The 25,779-nt window shown below is 42.7% G+C and overlaps 2 protein-coding genes across 4 annotated transcripts in view; one reads left to right on the forward strand and one right to left on the reverse strand.

The window, feature by feature from the left end:
- Nucleotides 1–1,693, forward strand: LOC117753381 (zinc-binding protein A33-like). Its single transcript, XM_034571459.1, has 2 exons — nt 1–41; nt 125–1,693. Exon 2 carries the CDS (start codon nt 142–144, stop codon nt 1,522–1,524), a length of 1,383 nt encoding a protein of 460 aa, XP_034427350.1. The 5' UTR covers nt 1–41; nt 125–141; the 3' UTR covers nt 1,525–1,693.
- A 551-nt stretch (nt 1,694–2,244) lies between these two features.
- Nucleotides 2,245–25,779, reverse strand: part of si:ch211-176g6.2 (ras-associating and dilute domain-containing protein) — a 28,740-nt gene continuing 5,205 nt past the window's right edge. The window contains exons 4-18 of one of the 3 annotated variants that reach the window (XM_034570998.1): nt 25,456–25,688; nt 24,047–24,498; nt 21,140–21,436; nt 20,569–20,973; nt 19,186–19,223; nt 18,879–19,105; nt 18,414–18,526; nt 12,255–12,519; nt 11,347–11,519; nt 8,987–9,131; nt 8,687–8,871; nt 4,982–5,186; nt 4,682–4,896; nt 3,742–3,881; nt 2,245–3,633 (exon numbers count right to left, since the gene is read on the reverse strand). In XM_034570998.1, coding sequence (XP_034426889.1) covers nt 3,540–3,633; nt 3,742–3,881; nt 4,682–4,896; nt 4,982–5,186; nt 8,687–8,871; nt 8,987–9,131; nt 11,347–11,519; nt 12,255–12,519; nt 18,414–18,526; nt 18,879–19,105; nt 19,186–19,223; nt 20,569–20,973; nt 21,140–21,436; nt 24,047–24,498; nt 25,456–25,688 — 3,187 coding nt within the window. In that variant the 3' untranslated portion in view covers nt 2,245–3,539. Of the gene's footprint in view, nt 3,634–3,741; nt 3,882–4,681; nt 4,897–4,981; nt 5,328–8,686; nt 8,872–8,986; nt 9,132–11,346; nt 11,520–12,254; nt 12,520–18,413; nt 18,527–18,878; nt 19,106–19,185; nt 19,224–20,568; nt 20,974–21,139; nt 21,437–24,046; nt 24,499–25,455; nt 25,689–25,779 lie in introns of all 3 variants that reach the window. The other 2 variants (XM_034570997.1, XM_034570996.1) reach the window with 2 other exon arrangements.

A 25,779-nucleotide genomic window follows, 5' to 3' on the forward strand; every position in this document is an offset into this window, starting at 1 on the left:
AAGAGTAAAACTACAACCTGCCGACGCTCCACACACTGACCGTGAGTTTAACAAACACCTCAACTCAAAGTGGAAGTAAACCCCGGTGAAGTTCGTGGAGCTGTGACTGACTGTCTGTTTTCAGCTTCACCTGGAGACTCAATGGCTTCCAGATCACGAGAGGATCTCTACTGTTCCGTCTGCCAGGATGTCTTCAAAGATCCTATCATTCTGTCATGTAGCCACAGCTTCTGTAAAGATTGTGTGAAGAGCTGGTGGAAAGTCAAAGAAGCAAAACAGTGTCCACTTTGTAAGAGAAGATCTTCAATGAACGAACCAGCTAACCTGGCGTTAAAGAACCTGTGTGAGGCCTACTTGCAGGAGAGAGATCACAGATCTTCAGATGCTCTCTGCAGTCTGCACTCTGAGAAACTCCGACTCTTCTGTCTGGACCATCAGCAGCCAGTGTGTGTCATCTGCAGAGATTCAGAAATACACACCGACCACAGATTCCGACCCATCGAAGAAGCTGCAAAACAACCCAAGAAGCAGCTTCAGGAAACTCTGGAGCCCTTGAAGATGAAGTTAAATTGTTTTGAACGTGTTAAAGTAGAATTTGACCAAACAGCAGAACACATTAAGGTCCAGGCCGGACGCACAGAGAGGCAGATCAAGGAGCAGTTTAAAAAGCTTCACCAGTTTCTGGAGGAGGAAGAGGAGGCCAGGATGGCTGCACTGAGGGAGGAAGAGGAGCAGAAGAGTCGGATGATGAAGGAGAGGATTGAGGCTCTGGGCGGAGACATAACGGCTCTTTCAGAGACAATCAGAACCACAGAGGACGAGCTGAGAGCTGAAGACGCCTCGTTGCTGCTCAACTACAAGGCTGCGGTGGAACGAGTCCAGCAGCACCCCCTGCTGGATGATCCACAGCTGGCCTCAGGAGCTCTGATAGACGAGGCCAAACACCTGAGCAACCTGAGCTTCAACATCTGGAACAAGATGAAGGACATGGTCTCCTACAGTCCTGTGGTTCTGGACCCAAACTCTGCTCATCCAAGACTCCTCCTGTCTGGAGATCTGACCAGTTTGAAACAAAGGAGGAAACAGCAGCTTCCTAACAATCCAGAGAGGTTTGATTATTACCACTTAGTCCTGGGATCTGAGGGTTTTCACTCAGGGACTCACAGCTGGGACGTCCAGGTTGGAGACAATATATGCTGGGCACTGGGTGTGTTGGCAGAGTCTGTCCAGAGGAAGAGAAACAAACAGTCTGGATTATGGGGAATACTGTTCCATGGAGGTACATACTCAACAGTGTCATCACCAATATCTGTTCTCTCTGCGCAGAAGATCGAGAGGATCAGAGTGAAACTGGACTGGAACAGAGGAGAAGTGTCGTTCTCTGATCCAGACACTCACACACACATTCACACCTTCACACACACTTTCACTCAGAAGATGTTTCCATTCTTTCACATTATGGATGATTCCCCAGTGAAGCTGTTACCTGTGAGTGTCTCTGTGACAGTGGATCAGAGCAGGTAGAGATAGAGATTTTATTCATCATGTTGTTTCTTCAAGAGAAATCTGCTCAATTTAACTGTTAAACTGCGCTCGTTATTCTAAAGCTTTGTTTATTTCTCCTTTCACTTCTCACTCATTTTATTGCTACTGTCGACTTTTTCATGTGTGTAAAAAGATGGCTTGTTTATTTATTTTCATGGAAAATGTTATTTTTTTATCATTTTGATCTTGTGTGGGTCCATGAAGTCGAGCAAACTGATGAAGATCCACATAAATAACACATTTATTAATACGATACAATATACTTTATTGTCCGTGTAGGGAAATTTGTTTTGGACTTTTTGTAATAATATAGGATAATCATTGTTCATATTCAACAAACTTTATTAAAACTCACAAACATGAGACATGATTCATGTTTAATTACATAAAGTCTATTCACATGTGATATAATCCAACATATATTATCTTGTCTGTTTGATGTGATGAAGCCAAAATCATTCTGTCTGTAAAAGTGTTTATTCAACGGCAGCCTAGTGAATTATGTAATTTGAATATTGTGATAAAAAAATAATAAAAACTATAAAACAGAAACAGAGTTTTGACCTTTTTTAAGTTGAAATGTAAATATAACACTAGGGCTGCGAATTTGCACTTATGTGTACTTATTTATGTATGTAATTAATAATCAGTCTGAAATCATGGTGATCTTCATTCTTTATGTTAAAACAACACACAATGCAACAACCAAATATGAGATTTATTGACTAATATCTACTAGAAATGGAATATTTACAAGGGTGATAAATCAGGGATTATGCAAAATGAAATAAATGAACAATATAAATTTATAGCAATGAAATTGAAAGGTGAACATTTGGATGAGATGGATTTGGATAATTTACATTACGCTTTCGACAAGGCTTCTGTAGACAGTTTCTGAAATGTTCTTACAGCCTATGATCCAATTTCCTGATGAGATTCAAGCGCTGTATTGCTTTTTTTTACAACTGTATTCTGTTTTTATTGTTAAACTTTATCTGCAATCAAATAAGAAGGCTACTAAATTCGTTATTGTAGTGTAGAGGAGTTCTTGCATTCAGGCTAACTGTATCAGAGGTTCTGTATCTCACTCAGTGGTTGATCTGCTATAAACTCTATGATCCACTGTATAGCTGTATATATTTAGCCAATTAATCTCCCTATGGAGCAATTCGTTGTACAGCCAGCAATGAGTGCATTACAACAACAGACAGACAATCAATGAATACAGTGTAGTTTGGTTATACAAGGATTAAATAGCTTTTAACAACAGCCCATATTCCTGCAGTACTCCCAACTAAACCGAGAGCTCTTGGCACCCACATCCACAATGGAGGCTTTGAACCTGGCCCACTCAGATTACATGTCCCAAGGCTCCTCTGAGGTGCAAAGTGGGGGGGAGGTTGGAGTTAAAGATCCCATGGACAAGGGCCTCAATTCGATGTTCCCAGTTTACCCTCGCTATTTCCCTGCAATGCAAAACTAACTCCCCGTTAGGTGGTGATCAGTTGACAGCTGTGTCAATTAAGGACAAAACATCTCATGGGCCGATAAGACAAAAAAGCGAAGACAACTGCCTCAGCCCAACAGGCACGTCGGCCCACCAGGAAAGTGCCCTGGTATGCCAGATGGCCAGTCCAGCCCTGTATGTATGGATGATTTTGGTACTAGACACCACTGATTACAGACATTATCAAGACAGTCAAGGAAAATATGTATTTTGAAAGGCTTGGAGCATCTATAATGTAAACCAACGAAGCTATTATAGAGGCTTGTGATGGAAGAACATTTTAACAATCTTAATGCAGATTTTTTCTTAAATCTGTCACCTAACTGTAGTTATAAATCTCAGTTGAGCAGCGAAAATCTGGTACTCGCTTCAAGCAGGATTTCATAGTGCGCTGAAAATTCTACAAACTCTTCTTGACAGATTTAAGTGTGCTTCGGATGCTTCATCAGTCTCTTGGTTAGAAAAAGCGGTGTGAAAAATCCAGTCAGCATCCGGTCTTAATAGCCTCAGCCATCCAACCACACCTGGTCACCAATAATCTCAGTTTGTCACCCGATAACTGGATCAGCTCTTTTCCACTGACAGACACAAAACAGAGACAAAGAAGCAGAAGAGATATTTAAGAAAGTGATATCTTAATTTCATGTTTGAATATATGTTTGTTCAGATCTGGACTTTATCCTTACCTCTTGTGGTCCAGCCCAAGCAGACTGACTCCATTTACAGCCAGGATCCTGTCTCCTGGTAGCAGCTTCTTACACCGGGCTGCAGGGGAGTCTGGAACCACTGAGCGGATGAAGATGCCTTTTACCCTCAAGGATGTTTCCTGGAGGATCAGGTCAAAATGTTACTTTTGAACTATGTTCAAAATTTTGTAGTTGACTGCTACACTCCCACAAGTGTCAATCCCCTTTGAGATAAATGCATGAGCCTGCTGTTATGTTCACAATGACAGTGCTAACATGCTAATGATGTGCAGTAATCGTCTTAACTAAGTGTATTAGCTTGCTAACACTTGTGCTAACATTTGTAAATTAGTGGCAACACAAAGAAAAAAATCATACATGATGATAGTTGTTTGCTTTGAATAAGGAAGTGTCATGACTTTGAACTCTTTGGAGTTTTTGGTTTTTGATGAACACTTTTCTTAGTGGATATTTTGCTTGTGTTTTGTTTATTGACTATTACCTGTGTTTCCTTGTGTTTAGCTTGTGTTCAGTCATTTTTCCCTTGAGTTCTGTGTTTCCTGTTTTATTTAGAAATTTTGCTCCTTGTGTGTCCGTAGCTTTATTTCCTGCCTTTGTCCTGTTTCCCGCCCTTCTGATCGTCTACACCTGTTCCTAATGTGTTTCACCTGTGTTCAATCAGCTGGAAGTCGGCAGTATATGAGTGAAGCATGACGAATGCTCAGTTCAGTCAGTAAATACTCTCAATAAATACTACAAGTCCTCAAGACCGCTCAAGATCCAAGAAAAGTCCCTGTTGTCTCACTGCTGTCATATAATGTGGCTGCAGAACTGCTTTCACATATTCACCTGCACCATCAACAACTGTGGTCAAATGTAACTATGGCAATAGGAAGATACATTTCATAGTTTTTCACTCATTTACATATCCCTCACTCACCCTTGTGTCAACCAGAGCAAGGCCAAGTCCTCTTTCACCCTTTTCCAGTTCCAAGCTGAACACCTCCCCATTATTGTCATTATAATGGTTGTCCTCTTCTTCCTTCTCCTGCTGCTCCTCCTCCTCCTTTAGTTCCAAAATTCTTTTCATATTGGGGCAGTCTGTCTTCAAACGGTCTACCTTCAATGCAGCCAGACATTCAAATACTAATCCACCTAAGAGAGAACAAAATAGGACAGATATTCAGTTCATTTTCAAGCACATGACAGCCTTAAAAAGTCTTTCTATACCTTTCTATACCTTTGTCAGGTGCATCTACATCGTAGGTCCAGGGAAGTGTCTCACTGTCGGCCTTTGTCCATTTATCCTGGCCTGCCTTTACCAAACTAACAAGATCTATGAGGGGGGTGTTGGGTGGGGTGAGGAGACAGGAGGGGTCCAGAGCTGACCTCCTCATCTCACTTGTCATCTTTGTCTCTCTGATTTGCTGCTCCAGACTTCTTAGCTTCTGCGACAAAAGGAAGGCGCCACATGAACTGAACTCATCCAGGTAGTGGGTGCAGAGAGGAGAGGGTGGTGATGGGGGTGATGGAGGTGAGGCATCAGGGGTAGCAGATGGGAATGGGAGGCTCTGAACTGTACCACTCTGGGTGATAAACGGCATCAGAACAAGAGGGATAAATTAGAAAAACACATTTAATAATGAACATATTAGTATGAATTAGTTTGACATTGTGGAGAATGTGGTTATAAGCTGACTTGCAGAGTTTTAGCATGCATGAGCATGGGTGCAAAGGCTCATGGGACTCTTAAGTGTTCTGGTAAAATGTAGCTTATCTAGTCTTTATTTTAGTAATATGTTGATTTTCTGACTTAGTTCGAGTGGTTTTTAGATCTATGTGTTTATGATAGTTTTAAGTTCACTTTGAGTTTACTGGTAAATGTAGCCATGTAGCCAATGTACCATGACTGTGGGGTGTGTTGTCTATGTTAGGTTCCAATAAGCAAGACATAATTAATATAGTAGATGGAAAAATCCTGTTGCTTAATATCATAATTTCCACATACACACATTAAACAGTAAATTCCCCCAATGGTCTGATGAATTGTGACTTCTTGTCCCTCTAGTGTGTGGGAGGACTTTTGCTATCCACACACTGCTGCCAACTGCTAAATGTTGATCCACCGTAATGCAACACTGCTGCTCCTACTAATGAAACTAAACCGCATATAATCACACCAAGCCTGTGACACCCTACTGCTGCACCTAAATCACCAGCGGGGGTAACACCGCAAGAGCCGTACTACTCCTAAGTTAAACTAACCACATGGCATAGCAGCTGGAGCAATGAAGATGCTGCCACCCACCTGACCTTGGCGTTGGAAGGAAAGACTTTACAGGTGCTGCTTGACCTCACCTAAGTAGAGCAGCAAGACCTCCACGCCCTGACCACAGAACTGCAAAAAACATTTGGGCAGCAACCGTGCACCGTCAGGAAGGAGAGTGCCTGGGTGCCTTTGCAGCAGATGGGCAGCTGTATGCCCATCATGGTTACCCACGATTTGCGGCCTCTGTCGAAGAGTAGCTAGCTCTCAATGCCTTCCTGTGGGCCCTCCATGAAACTGAAGTGGCAGAAGTGATGCTCTCCACACAATCTACCCAGTAGAGTGTCCCTACTCTCTGACCACACGTCAGAACGGCCCCCAACAGCGCCACCAGCTGAATTGCTCCTCAATGACTACATGGACATCTTCGCTGCTAGAGATGAAGACTGCAGTCCAACTGGGCTTGTCCAGCACAGCATTGAGAACGGATCTGCCCAACTCATCTGCCAATGCCCCCATCGGCTGGCCCTTGCTAAACGACAGGCAGGGCTGCAGCTGAACCATGCAAAGTGTCCCCTGCTGACAAGACCATGTTGTTAGCACTCGCGATGTGGCCACCAACCCAGCAAAGGTGCGAATATAAGTGAGCGGCAGAGCTTCCTGGACCTGGCTTCATATTACCACCGCTTCGATCAAGGCTTTGCCACCATCACCAGCCAACTTCATCACCTAACTGAAAAGGGACAACCATTTGACTGGGACACCACCTGTGCTGCAGCTTTCACCCGACTAAAGGCACTGGTGAAAGGCTGGTTGGAGGCAGGGCGCACCCTGAGTGGAAAGAGGTGTCAGCACTGGGGCCCAAGGTAAAAGCCTGCCATTCCCAAGTGGCCAACTTCGAGCTCTGTGATGGGGTGATGTACCAGAGGTCACAGGCCCTGAACGAGGGACATCCTGCAGCTACTGGTTCTACTGGCAGGGCTGTCGACGGGACAGGAAACACATGTTTACTGCTGCAACCCCTGCACTGCCCAGGAAGGACCAACCCAGCGCCCTCATGCCCCATTGCTGCAGTACTTGGTGGGGGCCCCGATGGAACAATTAGGAGTGGACATGCTTGTGCCCTTTCCAGTCATCAATTCCAGCAAACGCTATGTCTTTGTGGCCATGGATTAGTGGCCTGGGGCGTATGCTGGTGGAGGAGGTTTTTGGCTGCTTCGGGGTCCCTGACAGGCTCCACAAACGACCAGGGGTAGAACTTTGAGTACCAGGTCTTTGGTGAGATCTGCCAATGGCTATGGGTGACCTCGCTCTACCATCAAAGTGATGGACTGGTGGAGCGGTTTAACCGCACCCTGTATTTTAAAAGTATTTGTTAGAAAGGCTTGGTAGATATGAAGTCAGGAATGCGCCACAAGAATACATCTCTTATTTTCAATTTTGAAGTTGTGTCACCAGCCACATTGGCGAATGTAAGTCCAACATTTACTCTCCTCACTCCTAAGCAAATGCTTCACGATGTTAATTACCTAATCACTAACTTAGTGCGTCTGCTGTTTGGTGCTGGGCTGGTTTTGCACAGTGGGTGCAGGCAAAATGTTTATTTTGCCTGTTGCATCTTTTGCATTCAGCAGTGCTTACATCAATAACAGCTTTGTCTGACTGAAACAATAATTCAGGCCGGCCATGTGAATGGTAGGGTAAGTCATATTAATTCAACATGTGAAGGGGCTGTGGGAGCAGGACAGAGGTCTCTAAATGGTCATAAACGGTATATGCTAATGTACACTTAACCCCTTTCTTGGAGTGATTAAAAAAAAGTAGTAACACCACATGTTACATCTCAAACTAGATATGAAAAAGTGGCCTCAGATAACAAACACCACCACTACTGTTTCAGAACTTAACAACTACAGTTAGCCAATGGAAAAGCTCCAAATGCTAAGTGCTAAAACTCCCCAGACAGCTAACCCAAAGAAGTTGATTAAATTATGACAGGGCGAAGACCCACGTTAACATCTGTGAGGTAGTGGAGAGACCACCAGAGGTTGTATCTAGATCGAGCTGGCGGCTGCAGCAACCACACACTGTTACGTAACGTCCTCCAAGCGGGCAACAGCCAGTCACTCCAGTGGTACGGAGATAACAGTACATCAGTGTCTGACTGATTCTAGTCATTAACCATCTAGGTTGTGTAAATGCAAAAGGTGTAATTTGTCTACTATCTGTCTATAATGCTGCATCAGACACAGTGTGAACACCTGTGAGCTGCAGCAGTTCAGTGAGACAGTCGTCATGCATTTTAAGTGATCACATTTATTATGTTTGCTGAATAAAGTACATATTGGATGATATGATAATGAAGGAGACAGCTCCACTCCCGCAGGCTTCTGGTTTTTTGTAGGTTGTCAAACACATGAGTCCATGTTTAATAGCTAAACAAATATTTTAATTTCATGTTCTGGAACCTCTTGACAAACCCCTGAAGGAGTTCAGGCTCAACATATTCAGATATCATAACAGGAATTAGTTCCTGGAGAACAGAGTTTTATTATTATCCTAACTGTCACGCTCCCAGCTCTCTTTCACTCTCTTTTTCTAACAATGATATTTATATTGTTTAGTTTGCATACTTCAATATCATTTTAAAATCAAACAGCATGAATTTCATTTTTGTACCTGGTGCTCCACAGTAGTTGTGACTTCAGTAGACTGTGGTTTAGGGAGTAAGGAAATAAACCCTTTGAGCTTGTCCAGCTGTTCACTTAGGTCTAAATCTGTTACTGCCCTTCTTAGTTGGAACTGGTAACCCCCGCCAGGCAGCACCAGAGGATGCTGGGTGTCAAAACTTTCCAGGATATCAGCTGAGGAAGGAAAGGACATGTTACATTCTACTAAAATGACAAGATTTTTCATATCCATGATTACTATTGGACACTGACGCAGAAATAACAGGCCACCAGTATGATCATCACTCACAAGTTTTAAGTACTGCTGCTTCATCCTGCACTGATGGAATCCACTTGTGTCTGCAGGAAGACCCTTGGCTGTATAGACTCAGTAGATGGCTCAGCTGGGCTGGACTCAGGGTAGGGTAGTGAGACCGCAAGGATATCCAAGATGTCTAAATATCCACACACACACACACACACACACACACACACACACACACACACACACACACACACACACACACACACACACACACACACACACACACACACATACCAGATCAACACGGGAAATACCAAAGAAATTGGTTGGTTGTAGTTTTCCGCATGGCGCACACACTCCATCCCTGACCCTGGTGAACATCCAGGGAATGGACATTGGGATAGTGACTCTTTATAAGTACCTGGATGTTCACCTGAACAATAAACTGGACTGGACTGATTATGCCACTGCACTTCATAAGAAGGGTCAGAGCAGACTGGGGCAGCTCGGTCCTGTGATCCCCCTTGACCCAGTGGAGGTGGTGGGACAGAGGAGGAAGATGACAAAGCTGTCATCTCTGATGGACAACCAGTCCCACCCCCTGCAGGACACCATCACAGCATTGTGCAGCTCCTTCAGCGACGGACTGATCCACCCAAAGTGTCTGAAGGAGAGGTATTGCAGGTCTTTCCTTCCTGCAGCAGTAAGACTGTAAAGTCAGCTGTGTTCCCAGTAGACCACATGCACCTTCTATGGACTCTGCACTTTAACTGAGGCTTCACTTTTTAACTGTGCAACAGTGGCAGATTTTTAATACGGGGCGCCATCCCCTCCAACATTCTGAGAAAAAGAAATTGTGTTAAACATAATTTCATTAGATAATAATAGTTTACTCTGACAATGTGCCTAGTAGACCGTACGTGCAGGTGAGCATTAAATATAAGTTTTCAAATTGTATTTGGTTAATTTCTGTATAAATACAAAAACTTTTGGCAACCACGGGACCTGAGGCTGCTCTTCAATTGGTTGTTGCAGATTTTCCAAGGGCTTTGTGCGCCCCAGACACTATTTGATTGATTTACATTTTTTTATATGTAATGTGATTAGTCGACCCTCGACACCGTCTCGGGTACCGAGTTACTTCCGCTGCGAGCTGACCGGGAAAGATATGGAGACTTCAAGTGGAACTGTGACAAATCCGGCAAATCTGGCAATTTCTTGAAAAAAGAGGATAAAAGAGCTTGGTCCGGACCGATCCGATTTACAGATTCATCAGCCGGCAAGTGATGAGGACGAGCTTACACCCAGGGACTTCTCCCGCTCTTGTTAAGAGAAACAGAGGTGACTAACTGGATGTAGTGTAAGCAATGCCTTTTATTGCTTCCCCTGTTTGCGGTTTTAAAGTGTCGGAACGGAGGTACTGTGGACAACGACGTGGATTCGAGACCTAAAACATCTCTCTGAAAACTGCAAACAACATGAAAGTTGCCACAGTCGCTTAGACACAATGAGGCCACATTTTTGCGGCAGGCCTAGCATTGCCCAGCAGCTCGATGAAGGCTACAGGATTGGCATATTGTGTGTTGTGTTGATTTTGTTGAGTCTGGCTTCAGTTTCCACTACACGGTCCTATCAGAGAGCACTTAAGTCACCAGGTGGAGTTCAGCTTCTTCACTTTGAGGTGATGGGTCACTGCGTCCTCGTGACAATTGGACTGGTCATTGCCAAAGACCATTATCTTCCCCTGATATGCTTGACAAGCTGCTTCAGAATGCTTCCATGTAGGCTACTTCAGCAGGCGAGCCTACTTTTCCTTTCTGGGTAGCTCTGCTCCAACACGTTGATCCCTGAAGCCGTGTATGCTCCCTGGATCTTTTAATGTTTCCCTGGATTATCCTTGGGGGTTATCTCAAAAGTAACCTGGGATCTTGTGGTGAGAAAAGCTCGAGCAAGGATCAGATAGATCAGACTCACAGAAGTGGCAGTTAGAAGGTTGCTTCATGGAAGACTTGGACTGCAGGGCTTCTTAAGATCGCATGTCTCAGGTACATCAGGACCGGAACATTTTAAGCAACTCTCTCTTGCAGTAATCCATTTGATCAGACAGTTTGTTAGTTGCTTTTAATGACTTGCATCTAGACATCTAGATCTTAGATTCTTAGGTTAACCAAGCTGTGCAAACATTAGCAGCAGCTCGGCTCTCAGTCCAACAGATACATCCTGTTTCTTTTATACACAATGGGGGAAACAATGACTTTTAATGTAACAGAGCTTGTATGTTTCGGAGAGGAGGAGACCCGTGTGTGTGTGTGTGTGTGTGTGTGTGTGTGTGTGTGTGTGTGTGTGTGTGTGTGTGTGTGTGTGTGTGTGTGTGTGTGTGTGTGTGTGTGTGTGTGTGTGCGCACCTGCAGTAAATTCTTTCTCGGTGTGGCAAGAAGATTGATAGCTGACGAGAGTGTGTTTGTGTGATCCAAGGCCAGTTCTCCCTGTCCAACTGCATGGGCCCAGTCCAGGAGCAAGTCCAGATTGGCCCGCATTTGCACACCTCTGGACCACTGGTAGAAACCCGGTTCTGAGCCTGTGTACAAATAAGGACAAAGTCATCTTCAAAACTAGTCGAACATTAATTTACTTTCTGACCCTTACAGGATGATGTTTTGTTGTAAATGTTGCAAATTAATGTTGTGTTATGTCATGTTGCTTCAGCATTAGAGTTTTCTATTATTCCAGGAAACCTCTGCACATCTTACAGTCAATAAATGCAGTGAAGTCATTGATGAATTTATTATAAATTATTATATTTGTATGGTATTCTGTTCATTTAAAGTGAGTCCCACATACAACTCTGACTGTTAATACTCACATGAGCATCACATGTGGATAAAACTGCCGCTGAAAATAGTCCCCCATGTCTGCATTGTATAGTGTGTAGAAAATATGCACAGCTCATGGACACACCAGGCCAATGTACAATGTAATTTTTTTATAGCTCTTTTAATTATTTATAATCTATAATGGTTGATATGGTTTGGTTTTTATTTACCATTTTATTTTAGGTTCTACAACAGCACTACTTGTGTTTTATTATGCACTCTTCATGCATATGTTACAAAGGAGCAAGGTGAGTAGGTCTTGTAAGAATTTCCATGGCTCTTTGTGGCCACTAGAGAGCATAACTGTCCCATTTCTCTCCCTCACTCCTGTTATCTCTGTGCTGGTGGTGTCAGATATAGGCATACTAATAAACTGACACAATCTGTCTGAATGTCTGTCTGAAACTTTAATGTATATTTAGTCTCTCATGCACTGGTACCTCTCTCCATTAGTGAGTTGACAAGTGATGCATTGATGAAGTAGAAGAGGTAGCCAATGAGCTGAGACGAAATCTCTGGATGGAGCTGACAGTCTGAGAGTAGCATCCACGTCTCATTGAGGACTTCCACAACTTGCTGGATCTCACCAGGGACCTGCAGTCCACTGCTACCCAGGACTCGAGCACCCTCAGAAGTCACCTGCCGGACAGGACTCCTTCTGAATGGGTTGCAGTCCAGAAGTCCAGGTAAGATGGGGTACAGGACCTGATAAGACAGATATGTTGTCGTCAAGGGAACCGTTCAGCTAAGGGTGACTCACTCGTCCATGTAGAACCGCAAAATGTTGACAATTCTTGTGGACCAGTTTGAGGTTGGAAAAGTTAACATTGTGTGGTGGAAGCTCTGATCACTGGGATAAAACGTCACCCTCAAACCCAGATTTCAGACCACCCATATTGCCTCTGCATCTGTCTGTCTCCACCTCTCACACTGCAACTTATGGTGATATAAGATCATTTTGACAGAACCAGCAATCATAGAAATGAAAGGAGATAACATTTCCTCTCTTTCAGCCAAAGGTCCTCGCTGGTCTTCCGCGCGAGCCCATACAACGATGGCTTTGTTCAGCTTAATTGTACACAGACATCCCCTCTCCGTTCCATTCTCCCTCTTACACCCACCAAACTTCCTAAGCCAGCGCCAGCCTTAGATCCACATTCCTAAAAAGCTGAATATGGCTCATGTGGGCTTGGCATGGCTCTGCAACAGGACTGCTGAGTGAAGAGTTCTGGAGGAATCCACCCTGAGCTGCTCAGTTTACATTTACTGTAAGGCCCCGCAGCCAGGGGCAGGCTGAACATGAACAGTACAACATAACAGCCACAGCTCCCGTCACACGAGACAATGGAAATGGGTGAACATTGAGCCAAATAATTTTGCAGTGTTTCTGGTTGGAAAATGTCGCTCAGCAGGGCCGTTCAATAATGCCGGATTCTGGGACTACCACATGCATCCACAGCATTTATTATCCCGGAGTCAAAAAGTAAATGGTGTATTCTGCTTTGTCTGCTTATTTGTGCTCTCATTGTGATGGACAAGTAAACACACAGTCTGACCACAAGTGTGTTTAAGTGCATCTGTATTCATCACAGCATGTCTACGGATGGAATAGCTGCTCACCAGTGGCGCCTTTTGTTTTCCATCCTCCAGCAATTACACTCACGTGGGATGGTCGAACATGAAATACCCCAAAATAAACAGATATTTTAAAAAACGTTACCACTTCAGTTTCAATTTAGATCCAAATTTCATCTGTAAATTATTTTTTACTCCCTATTGTTGGATTGTGAAAGATAAATTGGAGAACAAAATGTACTTAGCCTCAGTCTTTGTTGTTTATTTCTTGTTTACACCTTGGAACATTAAAATGACCCCTGCACAAACTGTTGTGGATCAGGCTCGTTAAACTACTGTAAGCACTGATCACTGTGTCATCTTGTGAAGCGAATGGATAAATGCATGTTTAAGTCGTTAGGCTCACGCTCGGGGCACACCGACTGCGGAACGGCCGCGGAACGGCCGCGGAACGGCTTGCTTCATTTCGGCCCCCATGTTGACAGATTAGAGCGCCCACAGTTCAGTGGCGGAATGAACGCTGCTCTTCACGAGATTCAACTTCTCACCTAATTTTTACGCCATCAAATTGGTAAGTGAAAGATCTTTTACCACGATTTCAATATTAATCTGCAAATGAATGCAGAACGGCAGGAGACATGCTGCCAGTGTGGACAACAGACAAACGCGACACACAGCAGGACTGTGCTGCAGTGCGGCCTGGGCAGTAGCTAGGCTACCCCCTAGCTTGAGACTGGCAATTTGATCACATTCCTTACAAATTCTGTTCTGTCAGTCCAAGAAAGATGTGAGTCTGAGCTTCCTCTGAAGTGACAGTCATGATAGATGACACAGCAGGTCTGGATTAACTGGCATGACCCAGAGAAACTGAACTATGTCAGCACCATGGTGCACACAATGATTAATGCTACATGTGAAAATGATTTTTACATGTTGAAATGTGCATACAGCAAATTGAGTTAAGACCATAATCAGATTGTCTAAGATCTGCTTTGGTTTATAATCTAAGGAAATGTACAATTTTCCAAAAACCAGTAAAATTGTTAGGATCCAAGGACCAATAGGATTGATTGAAAATTTATTTTTAAGATTCAACATCTTAGTAGCTGAGTTTGTTATATCACATGAATAAGGAAGCAGTTAAATGACAATGAAAGAATATTCATACATATGAACTAGTCAAGCTATAGCCTAGATTGGACTCTTTTAGATTGTTCAAACATTAAGTAGTGTATGTTTTTAAAGAGCATTCATAAAAGTTTTAAGCTTGGAACCAGGCCGACCAGCTACAAGATAAACCGTGACCATAAAACATTTGATTCTAAGCAAAACAAATATTGGATAACGTAAAAAAGGCAAAGGTACAAGACTGTTCACATACTTATAAAGGAAAGGAACTACGCATCCCATAAACCATTGTGAATTATCCCTTTACAACAACTTCCAGCACGTGTTTCAAGTCGTGAATAGTGTCGTAACCTAGTGTGATAGAGCTGATCGGTGCGATCATTGCTGATCGTAGCCAAATTTACATTTTTCCGGTTGTAGGAAACATTTCCAAAGTAATAGTGAGCTCCACCAATAAGAGACTTCACTATTACACCTGAGGATTGTGGTTAGTGTAGTAGGTGACATCGCAAAGAAAATGCAATTCATACAGACCTGTGGCTTCTACAGGAGCATACATGTATAACATCTCATAGCATGTGATAAGACTACTTGGATGGTTAAAATATGGCCGATAATCAAAATCTCTTAAGAAAATGAATGGGATTTTTACTTCTGGAACCACACTGTTGAGCTCTATTTAAGAACTACAACTAAAGCAGGACACTATTTATTATAGTTTTACAACTACAGTAATAGCAAAACTACTAGTAGCTAGTAGCTAAACAGCATCTTGGCTGCTGTGCTGAAGCGGCTCAATACTTGACATGGTTTCCCTTTGCTCTGGCCCTGTGCTCATTAATTGGGCCATGTTGGTTTGGAGCATGCTGGTCAGTAGAGAATCTGAGTGGACACCCACCTCAGCTATCAATAATGATTTGTAGTTCCCTTCAGCTGCTGGCAGAGAAGGACAAGTTCGACAGAGCGTAAATACGATGTCATTGTATGAACTTAAACAGATTAGTCTCTCTAAACAGCTCTCAAACTTTAAACTGCCGTTTTGCTCTGTTCCCTCCTGCACTCCATTACTTCAAATTATTTTAGTGATTCTCTGTCTTTTTATCTAGCGCCATCATCTGGTCAAAATGTCCATCTTGTAGTAACCTTTTCATATTCAGTTCACTTATGAATTTGACACAGAATTGATCTTGCCTCCTTCTTCAGGCATTCAAGTCAAAGTTTACAAACTACGTTCACCAGGGTATTAAATTATAAAATTATTAATTTAATTTATTCACAGAGCAAACTGATTCTTAGAGAGGCTAATGACATAAGATGACATATTTCAATTTCCATCGTACTGACCCTGGTACTCAGCCGACGCCTCCCTGAATTACGGGTGGGGGAGCAAATCTGTGAACTCCTGTGTTGCCCGTACCGGGGAATTCAGATTCTAATGCAACATGTCCAATTGAACATAAAATTTGAATTGGAGCCTGCATGTTAAGACCTCATGGCCATACTTTTATTATGTTTCTGGATTATTTATGGATTTACCGACCAACCACATCTGGAAGTCATTAGGTTCAACAGGCAGAAACGTTGAGAGAAACATATGCTGTCTGTGAGCAGGTAGTTAGATAACCACATCCTTCTGCGCTGGACAAAAAAAAGTGCTGTCTTAACTATTTGGGAATCCATATAGTTTCCTCTTTGGACATACAATGTTGTATCGCCGACTTTCTTCCTGCGTGGGGAAAGGCACATCTGAATTCCAGGACATGTGAGACCTTGGCTTGGCTGCTGCTCCTGTCAAACAAGTGCTGTGCTAATGGTATCTCTGATGCGGCTCAATACTTGACGTGGTTTACCTTTGCTCTGGCCCTCTGCTCATTAATTAACTGTTGGTTTGGAGCATGCTGGTCAGTAGAGAATCTGAGTGGACACCCACCTCAGCTATCAATAATGATTTGCTGCTGACGGAGAAGGAGGACATGTTCGACAGAGAGTAAATACGATACACACACGGATAAGTCTCCTCTGATTAGTATTTTCTGACAGTTTCTTTACCCACAGCCACTGGAAATTTGTTAGAAACTTTCCGAGCACAATTCCATACAGTGGGTGTGGTGCTTCTGCGAAACTGCACACAACTGGAATCTGTGGTTGCAATGGTGAAATACCATTTTCTCTTCTTCCAAGTATGGTCTGTGAGAAAACATTGTAAAATTTGCACAATCGAATTCAGCCTTTTAAGCTTTGCTATTTGCCTCCACAGATCTTGTATATACAGTAAACCTCTCCTTAAACCCCTGCAAGGAGTTTTTAACTGGTTAGGAAATGGTCTTATTTTAATATTGCTGCCTCTTTATGACCTACAACAACAAATGAGACAATGAGACAGACTTAAGGCTAAAGACCAACTCCATCTTTCTTACAAACAAGACGAATAAGATCAGAATGAGAATTATGCCTCATCACTGTTGCCAGATGGGAAATGTTGAAGTATCCTACCAGAAGCTTAAAATTATCGTATTTTGAGGAAAATTATTGTACATGACCAGAGTACTGATGAGATACCAACGTTTTGAAGCTGTGTTGAGATTCCGAAGCGATTTAGCGCACAGAAATGATTCTTTTCAAGGCAAAAGGCTCTGATTTTAGAAGACAACATGCATGATTTGTTGGAAAAACATCACATGAGAAGAGATGCGTAAACACAGACGGGATACATATTTTACTATCCAGACTACAACTGGAAATACTAAGTTTCACAAAATAATCAAATTATCGCACATATGCATTATTGATTGACTATCGTACAATTACCATGGTTTAAAAGACAACGTAGTTATAGTGGTGAGTAGATAAGGAGGGAATTTTCATTTTTGGATGAACTATACCTTTCACAATACACATGCTAAGTGGGAAGTCTATGAGATAAATGGTTCACAAGATATACTTTCCACATATAGACAGACGTTTGTGGAATTAGTAGGTAGAGCTGAAATACCTGTACTTTGGAGGTGCAAAGTAAGAAATATATTCCCAGTTAGTATTAGTGGAGCTCTGAGATATTTCCTTGTGCAGCCTTGTACTGGTTGGGAACCATTTGCTTGAATTTACCCTTCTTAAGTTCTTTTAGTATCTTGTGTGAAAGTGTTATAAAGTAAAACGTGTCTTGTACTTCATTCATACACCTAATGTCTTGTCACGGCTGAGCAACCAAAACATTTGAGGTTGCTATGCAAGTCTTCCTTGGCAATGCTCGATTCCTTCATCCTCCTTCAAACACACACACACACACACACACACACACACACACACACACACACACACACACACACACACACACACACACACACACACACACACACACACACAAAGGGCCTTAGTGTCCTGTCTCTCCCATGTTATAAAGCCCCCAGTGTGGTCTGGCAGTGTGGCTGGTCCTTCTATTAGAAAGCTGCCAAAGCAGCTAACTAGGCTCTTTATTCTCAGCCTGTCTCTAATTATTTTCCTTTCTTAAACGACATCAGAATCAGGCAGTGGACTAGATGGAGCCTGGCTACATGCTTCTCCTTTAGCCAGCAAGTGTTGGGGAAAAATCCTGGAAAATCCTCTTAAGTACAGTAACAAATACTTTGTTACTGTAAAAAATACTTTGTTACTGTCCTCAGAACCTGTACTTTTATACATTACTTTTACTCGAGTAAAGAGGTTGAATCAGCTGCTCTTCAACATGAGTATGAAATGTGTGTTCCTTTTCAACCTCTAGTAGAATATACATAATATTACTTGGAAAACCATGTTATCACCATGTATCAGTGCTTTCCCACAAAGGTCTCATGTTAACAAATTACTCTAATTAATGAACACAGATACACACACCTACTTAGATGATGTCATCCTCTCACCTTGGTAATGTAGTAAACACACTGCTGGAAGGCAAGCATGATGACCTCCTCCAGAACAGCCATAGTTTCCTCACTGGCTGAGCGGACACAGGACAGATGAAGCTCCAACAAGGCTGAAAAGCACACACACCCACACAAATGCATACATATGTCTATGAATGATGTAGGTGTATTTTAAAACATTGCGCATATCTGTATAAACCATGTACTGTATGTATATTTCAAAAAAATATAGGCAGGAAGATAGAGAAATAAATGTTATTTGTCTGTCTTTAATCCTCAGCAATACTAAAAAAATCCTTTGTCTATTATCTGTGCAAGGATTTGCAAATGAAAAATTTGAAAAAAAGTCATTCTTCTACACAACTATTTTACAGCTGCAACCAAGTATGCTCATTTGCAGCTTATTTGTTCATATGGTAACACGATCATTGTTTCACATATAAAGATCAACAGGTGACCAACCTGAGATCTCCCCCTCATGGGTTTTATCACCAGCCCTCTCCTCGCCCTCCTCCCGTCCCTGATCCTTCCTGGCTCTCCACTCCAGAATTAGAGGCAGCTGATACTGGACGAACTGCAGCAGCTCCAGACTGTTGGACATCCATACCACAAGGGGGCGCAGTCCCGAGATCACGTCGAAAAGGCGGAGAGGGTGAAGGTCCTCTGAGGTTGAGCCGTCACCGTTGAGACTGAAAGTCAAGATAAAAGAATATAGTGTTGTGTGAGAGCTGTCAGTGATTGTTGAAGAAGAAGAGTAAGGTGTACTTACACTTCAGGTTGATCTGCAGCTAGATCCTTAGTGTGCTCCTGCAGGACAACAATTCAAGGCACAGTCAGAACAGAAGTGTGTGATAATCCATAAAAAAGTTTTAATTTATAAGAAGGCAAAAGATGATAAGAAGAGGGAAGTTGAGACGAAAGATATAAAGAGTGCTATAAAGAGTAGGCCACAAGAGGGAGGTCGCCAAGAATTAAAAATATCACCACAATTTAATATGTCCATAACAATGAGAATTCAGGGATTTTTTTTTTCACGACAGACATGCCAACTCTGACCAACATCTCGTATTTTTAACAAAAAATGTAGCACTTTGTGTTTAGAATCTAGACTTTGGAACAACCAATAGAAACCAAAGTCCTCCGGCTGCAGCAGGTTCACTTACAGTGAAAAGGGCCTTGAGGCCCGATTCCTAAAAGTCATTACAAAATCTTTAAATAAACTTAACATGGCTGGAGCAAGTTTTTAGGGGCACCGTCGATAGCCACAATTCTGTGTCTGTGGCACTGTGGCCTGTAACAAACATGATAGCCTGATGATAGCCAGAAGTTAGCAGACAAGTCACGGAAAAGTTTAGCAGTTGTCAGTCAGGGCATATTTGTGCGTTTTGGGGACGTATCTTTGGCAAGAGGGTCGATGGGAGGGGGTGGGATGTATGGGTGGCTTTTTTCAGAGTGCAACCTGCTCACGCTAGTTCTTCCAAGATTACCAACCCTATCTTTAAATAACGCTGTATGATTTTTTTGGTCTGTTTTGGGGACATTTCAAAAAGCTGTAAACACAACAAATCATCACCTCACCAACAACTTGTTGTGGCAAATGTGTTTGCAAAAAGTTGCCCAGCTAGTTTACTCACCCACCAGCAGCCACTTAGCGAGCTGTGGTGTACAGTGTGTTCATCAGAGCTTTTACAGGAAATGTTAAAACATCTAAAAGACACTAAAATGATTCATAAATCTGAAGGAAATGCAGGATGCGGTGATAATTGTATGGGTTGGTCACAAGTGACTCACTACTAGCACTGAATCCATTGCTGGTATAAAAACAATACATTGATACTGCACTAATATAGGTTTTTTTAGCTGTGAACTAAATTATATGACTATTCTTTAATGGAATACATTAGTGCTGAAAATCTCACTTATGACCAAATTAATTAAGACATCTAAATGTATGGGTTCCCAGTGTTTCAAACCTTGCTTAAGAAGAAGTTAACCATTTGGAACGACCCTCTATATCATGACATTTATGTATATTTGAAAAAGTTAACACCCTCTAATCAAAAGCAGGTGGTCCCCCATGCACCACCAGCTAACGTTAAATAATATTAATATCAAATTAATTGCTCGTGTCATCTCTTTTACCACAACTCACCCACATGGCACTCTGAACTCCACTGGCAATGAGCAGCAGGAGCCTGCGGAGGTCTGAGTTATGAAGACATGTTGTTGAATATTGAATGCACATGCACAGCAGGAACGCTGTGGTCAGCGGCGGTCTGTCTTCAACTCCAGCCCCTCCCATAGCAACTATCTCCATGACAATGCAATCCTCGTCCTCTGTCTCGTAGTTCAGAGTCAGGCTGTGGCCTTCAGGTGATTTTAAAAATGGAGGACCTCTGCTTCGGGCCTGTTTGCTGCTTATGCTGTGGGGGTCAGTACAGGTTGCGGTGCAGATATTGCAGAGGTTCATTTCTGTAGTATGGTTTGTTGAAGTGTTGTGAGTCAGCATCCAGGGCACAGCAGACAAGCTGGGCTCCTGTGCAGCCCCGTTCACTTCCTTAATTTTAAACAGAGAAAAGATATTTGTACAATATCACGTTCAAAATACACAAATCAGCAACTTCAGGACAGAAACAAATCTGTCAGATATTTGATAGAAAGATACAGAGGATACTTTTCATTGTACAACCTACACTCATTGTTGGGGTAGACTGGGGTTTTACCTTGTGCAGCGAAGCTGAGGGATCTTTGAAAAGAAACAGGTAGCATTGTCCCAGCCCGATGACATCACCAGGACTAAGCTGTACTTCCTCTTTGAGCACTTCACCATTCCAGGTGACCACAGCATCCTGACCAGGGCAGAGCACAGTGGGACCCCCAACGCTATGGCGGCATAAATAGCAGTGTCTCGAAAGGATATCGGTGGCAAAGAGGAGGACGTCATGCTTTGACCCATCTTCCTGATCACTTTGCCGTCCAATTAAAATGTTTGTCCCCGCAAGTAGGTAGATGACAAAGTCCTGAGTGGGGAAAAAAAATGACAAGTTATCATGCCATCTGAAAATATCTGAGTGAAATTGGCAAACAACAATTTTCACGTTCTTTCCCAATGTATTGGTAATAAGCTAACATTCGCTACTCTTGCACATGTTTTTTGATATGAATTCGCTGCATCATCTTTTCTGTCTGAATTGAAATTATTAAACTGTTGTTTCAATAGAATTTTTAAATGTTACTTCAACCTGAATTTGCTATCTGGGTTGATGTGACTGTGGGAAAAGAACATTTAGTGTGAGTGAGACTGAATCAATATTTTGTTACATCAGACTAAGAGCAAGAAAGAAGAGATTAAATATGGTCCTGACATTTATTACTTCAACAAGCAGCTACATAACAACAGAACCTCAGTGAGAGCTAAGCGGTCTGATAACATTGAGGACTTAGAATTATAGTCTTGATCCAAGCCTGATTAGACAAACAATGTTTTATTAATCGCAGTGATTGCCGAGCACAATGTGAAGGGATTATTGTGTTTAACCTTCCCCTTGTGACCCCTCTTTTCCAACAGGAAAGATTTAACCAACTGATTTAATTCACCAATAAACTCTTGAAACTTTTTTCATCATTGTTTTTCTTTTGGTGGATGGATCTTTAGGGAAAAGAACTGTCAGACAGAGTCACAGGAGTACATGAGACTTAGCCTCTGGGTTTTTCCCCATGTGTATTTAAAATCAGGAAGGAGAGACACATTGTTTTTTAATTTTTCTGCTTCCTGATCAGTGTTACAACACAGTTTCTTTCCACATACAGTTTGTGAACAATTGCACAATTATTCTTCCTTCAGTCTCTCTCTTAACACTAAAAAAAAACAGGCTGTTAGAGCTGCAGGTCTGACACATGATGCAGAAAAGTGATCAAAGGGAATAACTCACTTAATCTGTTGTGTGGACCTTTTGTATAGTAGTATGTATGAGGTGGAATGAGGACATTTCTGTTCTTACACACTGCGCACACTTTACAGCAATAATGGTGTAAGTTTTACTATCAAATTTAACAATTATTTTCAAACAGATCTTAAACTAGGCTGATTTACTCGCCAGTAAATCCTTTGAGATGTGAAGCCAAAGCTCACGATTTATGTGCTCGCACTGTGCAGTCCAATTGTCTGACACAACCTGAATGCTCACTGTACGTTGCGTCGGCTTCACCGGACCAGCTCGGAACGGTGTTTTTTGTCAAAGAAGAAGATGAAGATTGTTTGCTAACAATGCTAACAAGGGGAAAACATGCTGCCTTGCTCATATGCGCCATTCTGTGATGGGTGGCTTGACATTTTGGTTTGGCTATTTTGCAGAAAGAAAGCAGACTAAGTTTGAGGCTGCTGTATTGTACATGTCTCACCTACACTGTGATTATTGTGCTGCGAGAACCCCTTCATCTCCTTCTTTTTCTTTCTTGCTGTGCGATTGCTTCATGCCATGAACATTTTTTTTTTGTGTTTTGCCATTTCGCACAGACGCAGTGAGGAAGAAAGTACTGAATTTAGGGAATCAGCTCTTGTCTATGCCTCAACTCTGCAAGAGCCTGAAAACAGCCGTCCAAAATTTATGACATATCGGAAATTCATCCGACCATTCGACGAGTGGTCGGGACTCTCGGGAGCATCTGACCCCTCCTTACACTAAGATGACCTCTGTGACTCATAAATCGTCTCAAATCTGGCTCCAATCACGCAGCCTTTTTACAGAGGAATAAAGGTGGGCCTCTCATGTTTGTGCTGATGATTGTCAAATTTCCTGCTGAAACGGTAGCTGGGATTGTTAGCTCTACCTAAGCTACTTAAACTGTAAACTTGCTCACTGTTGATGATCCATATAAAAGACCAAAGGTAGCATGACAAGATTAAATGTATGATAATTTTGCTAACAATATAAATTAACATATAAATGTTGTTTTTTTTACGTTTTCAAATGCTCTGTTTGTTTTTTCAGTTGCTGACTAGCCTAAACTCTGGATGTACTGGTTGTTAATGGGTCTTATTGCAATTGAAATTTACTTTTAAAAAGTCGGTGTCTGTGGCCATCTCATTCGGACCGAATGAAATGATTGGTTGGGGTACCTGTCACTAATGTAACATGCATACACCCTGCCCGTGTCCTCACTGCGCATGACCAGTTTTGCTGGCGAAGCCTTGATGAGAGGGCCGATGGGGGGTTTGGATGTATGAGTTGCATTTTTTCAAAGTGTAGCCAGCTCTCGTAGCTTTTCCATGATTAGCAACCCTAGCTTTAAGATATAGTTAGTTAATGATGTGCTACCTGGCTTTGGAAGAAGTGGTTACTACTGTAGACAGAAAGCTTGTTAACTGAAGCTTTCATTACACCGGATTAAAATAACATTTAATCTATTCCTATTACTTTTACGGTTGAGTTTGTGGCTCCGGAGAGGCTTTAAAAAAGCACCAACCCCTAAAGACTATTGCTCTCACTACAGCCTCATGTACAACACTTCAACATATAGAGAAAGTCACAACTTGACAGTCATGATATGTTTTCTAAGTTATGAAAATCAGGGTTTGGGGGGATGGGCTTCGTAAACAGTGGATTGTGGAGTGTGTCTGAATGAGATACCTGTGCGGGGCTGCAGCCCTGCAGCAGCAGCAGGTATGGACAGTCGTGAGGAGGGTGAATGGAGTACTGTGTAGTGTTATCGTCGCTGCTCTCCGTCTCCTCCCTCTCTGACTCCTCTCCTTCCCGCTCGCCTCTCGGCCTCGACGGACAGAGGGTCTCTGTTGTTGCCTGCGACCCCTCGGGGGGAACTGCGAGGCTGTGAGTGTGATTCTGTTCCGTGCTGGTTTTGGGGCGCTCGTAGCACTGCAGTAAGGCTTGATTCAGGCTTTCGCTTCGATCCTTCACACATTTATCGTGATCTGTGTCCTGTTTCATCTTGGGATCAGAATCCAAAAGGTCCATTTCGCTTTTGCTCCGCCACAGCGTGTGACTTCGACCCATAGTCCTGTCTATGAGGGTGGAGGTCACTCTGGAGCGGCTCTTCTGCAGCTTTCGAGCCTGGGCATTTATACCTAACAGGGAGAGGGATAAACACATGGGATTGGTGTTGGAACTATGTGCTAATTGAACTGCTATATAAATACATTAATCACGGGGGTAATGGATGTGGCGATAGGGCAACACCCGTTTTTGTTCCTGAAGTAAGGTGAGGTCTGTTTGTGTGAGTCTGTGTGTGTTCGGTCGTTTGTACATCATGTGTTTATGCCAGAGTCAACACAGAGAAGCCCCACACAGGAAACAGACCTCAGTGGAAAGAAAGACAGAGCTCGTGGAAAAAGAAGAAAAAAAATCACCCACACAGCAGGAATTCACAAGCTGGCACCGATAGACGACTATCACAAGTTGCGTCATTCATAAAATCAGAGCACAAAACAGGACACACACTTACACCGTGACCACAGCTGTGTCAACCACAGCCAGGGTCTCCAGTGGAGACGATAGCTGAAATGACAGAAAGTGGTCTCCGCCCTGCACATTTGCATTTGCAGAGCCATGCAGTGTTTGTTTCAAGCGTCTATGGAAAATTGATGGGGTCATTTTCTGTTGCATCATGCTAGGTAAACATCAGTGGACAGGATATTTTCCCATGTAAAGCATTTATAGTATTAAAGATAGGGTGTGTAGCTGGAACAGCACTATTTAAATCCTAGGGTGCCTCATGTAAAAGTTTCTTTGACATTGTTATGGCAGTAAGAATGAAATATAAGTCCAGCTTTGTAACAGAAATTGAAAAGAGTGAATAAAAAGTAACTGCAGACCTATTAAAATGTAGTTTGGTCTGTGCGGCTTGGCAGATTAAGTGTGTGCCAAAAAAACACATTTTGAGTATGAGAACTGGATTTAATACTGTGTTGTATTTAATGGTACAAGCCCATTTTCAAGGACTACAGACAACCTGAATCAGGATGTGGTGCGCTGTGAAATGATCCGTCCCTAGAGCACCTTAAGGCTAAAGTCAGACACCGTACCAGCAGTGATGGTGTCTTTGTCTTTGGATGTCTTTTCCTCTACCAGGCTCCTCCTCTGGATTTCAAACCGTCTTGCCAGGCCTTCTCTGGGTTTCCATAGTGACTGCAGGAGGAGGGGCTTCTCGTGGTCGCCGACGACTCTAAACCCTTCGGTCTTCCACTGATTCCCTCCGATGGAGCCAATGGTGTCACAGAGAACGTAGGCCTCGGCCTCCTCCTTGCTCAGGCCATACCTGTGTGACATAGTTGGGTTAAATATAATCATCAAAATGGAAAAAAATGGTTGATAAATTTAAGTTAATGAACACCAATTGTCTCAACTTT

The sequence above is a fragment of the Hippoglossus hippoglossus genome, chromosome 19 (assembly GCF_009819705.1).
Source record: "Hippoglossus hippoglossus isolate fHipHip1 chromosome 19, fHipHip1.pri, whole genome shotgun sequence".
Lineage (NCBI taxonomy): Eukaryota > Metazoa > Chordata > Actinopteri > Pleuronectiformes > Pleuronectidae > Hippoglossus > Hippoglossus hippoglossus.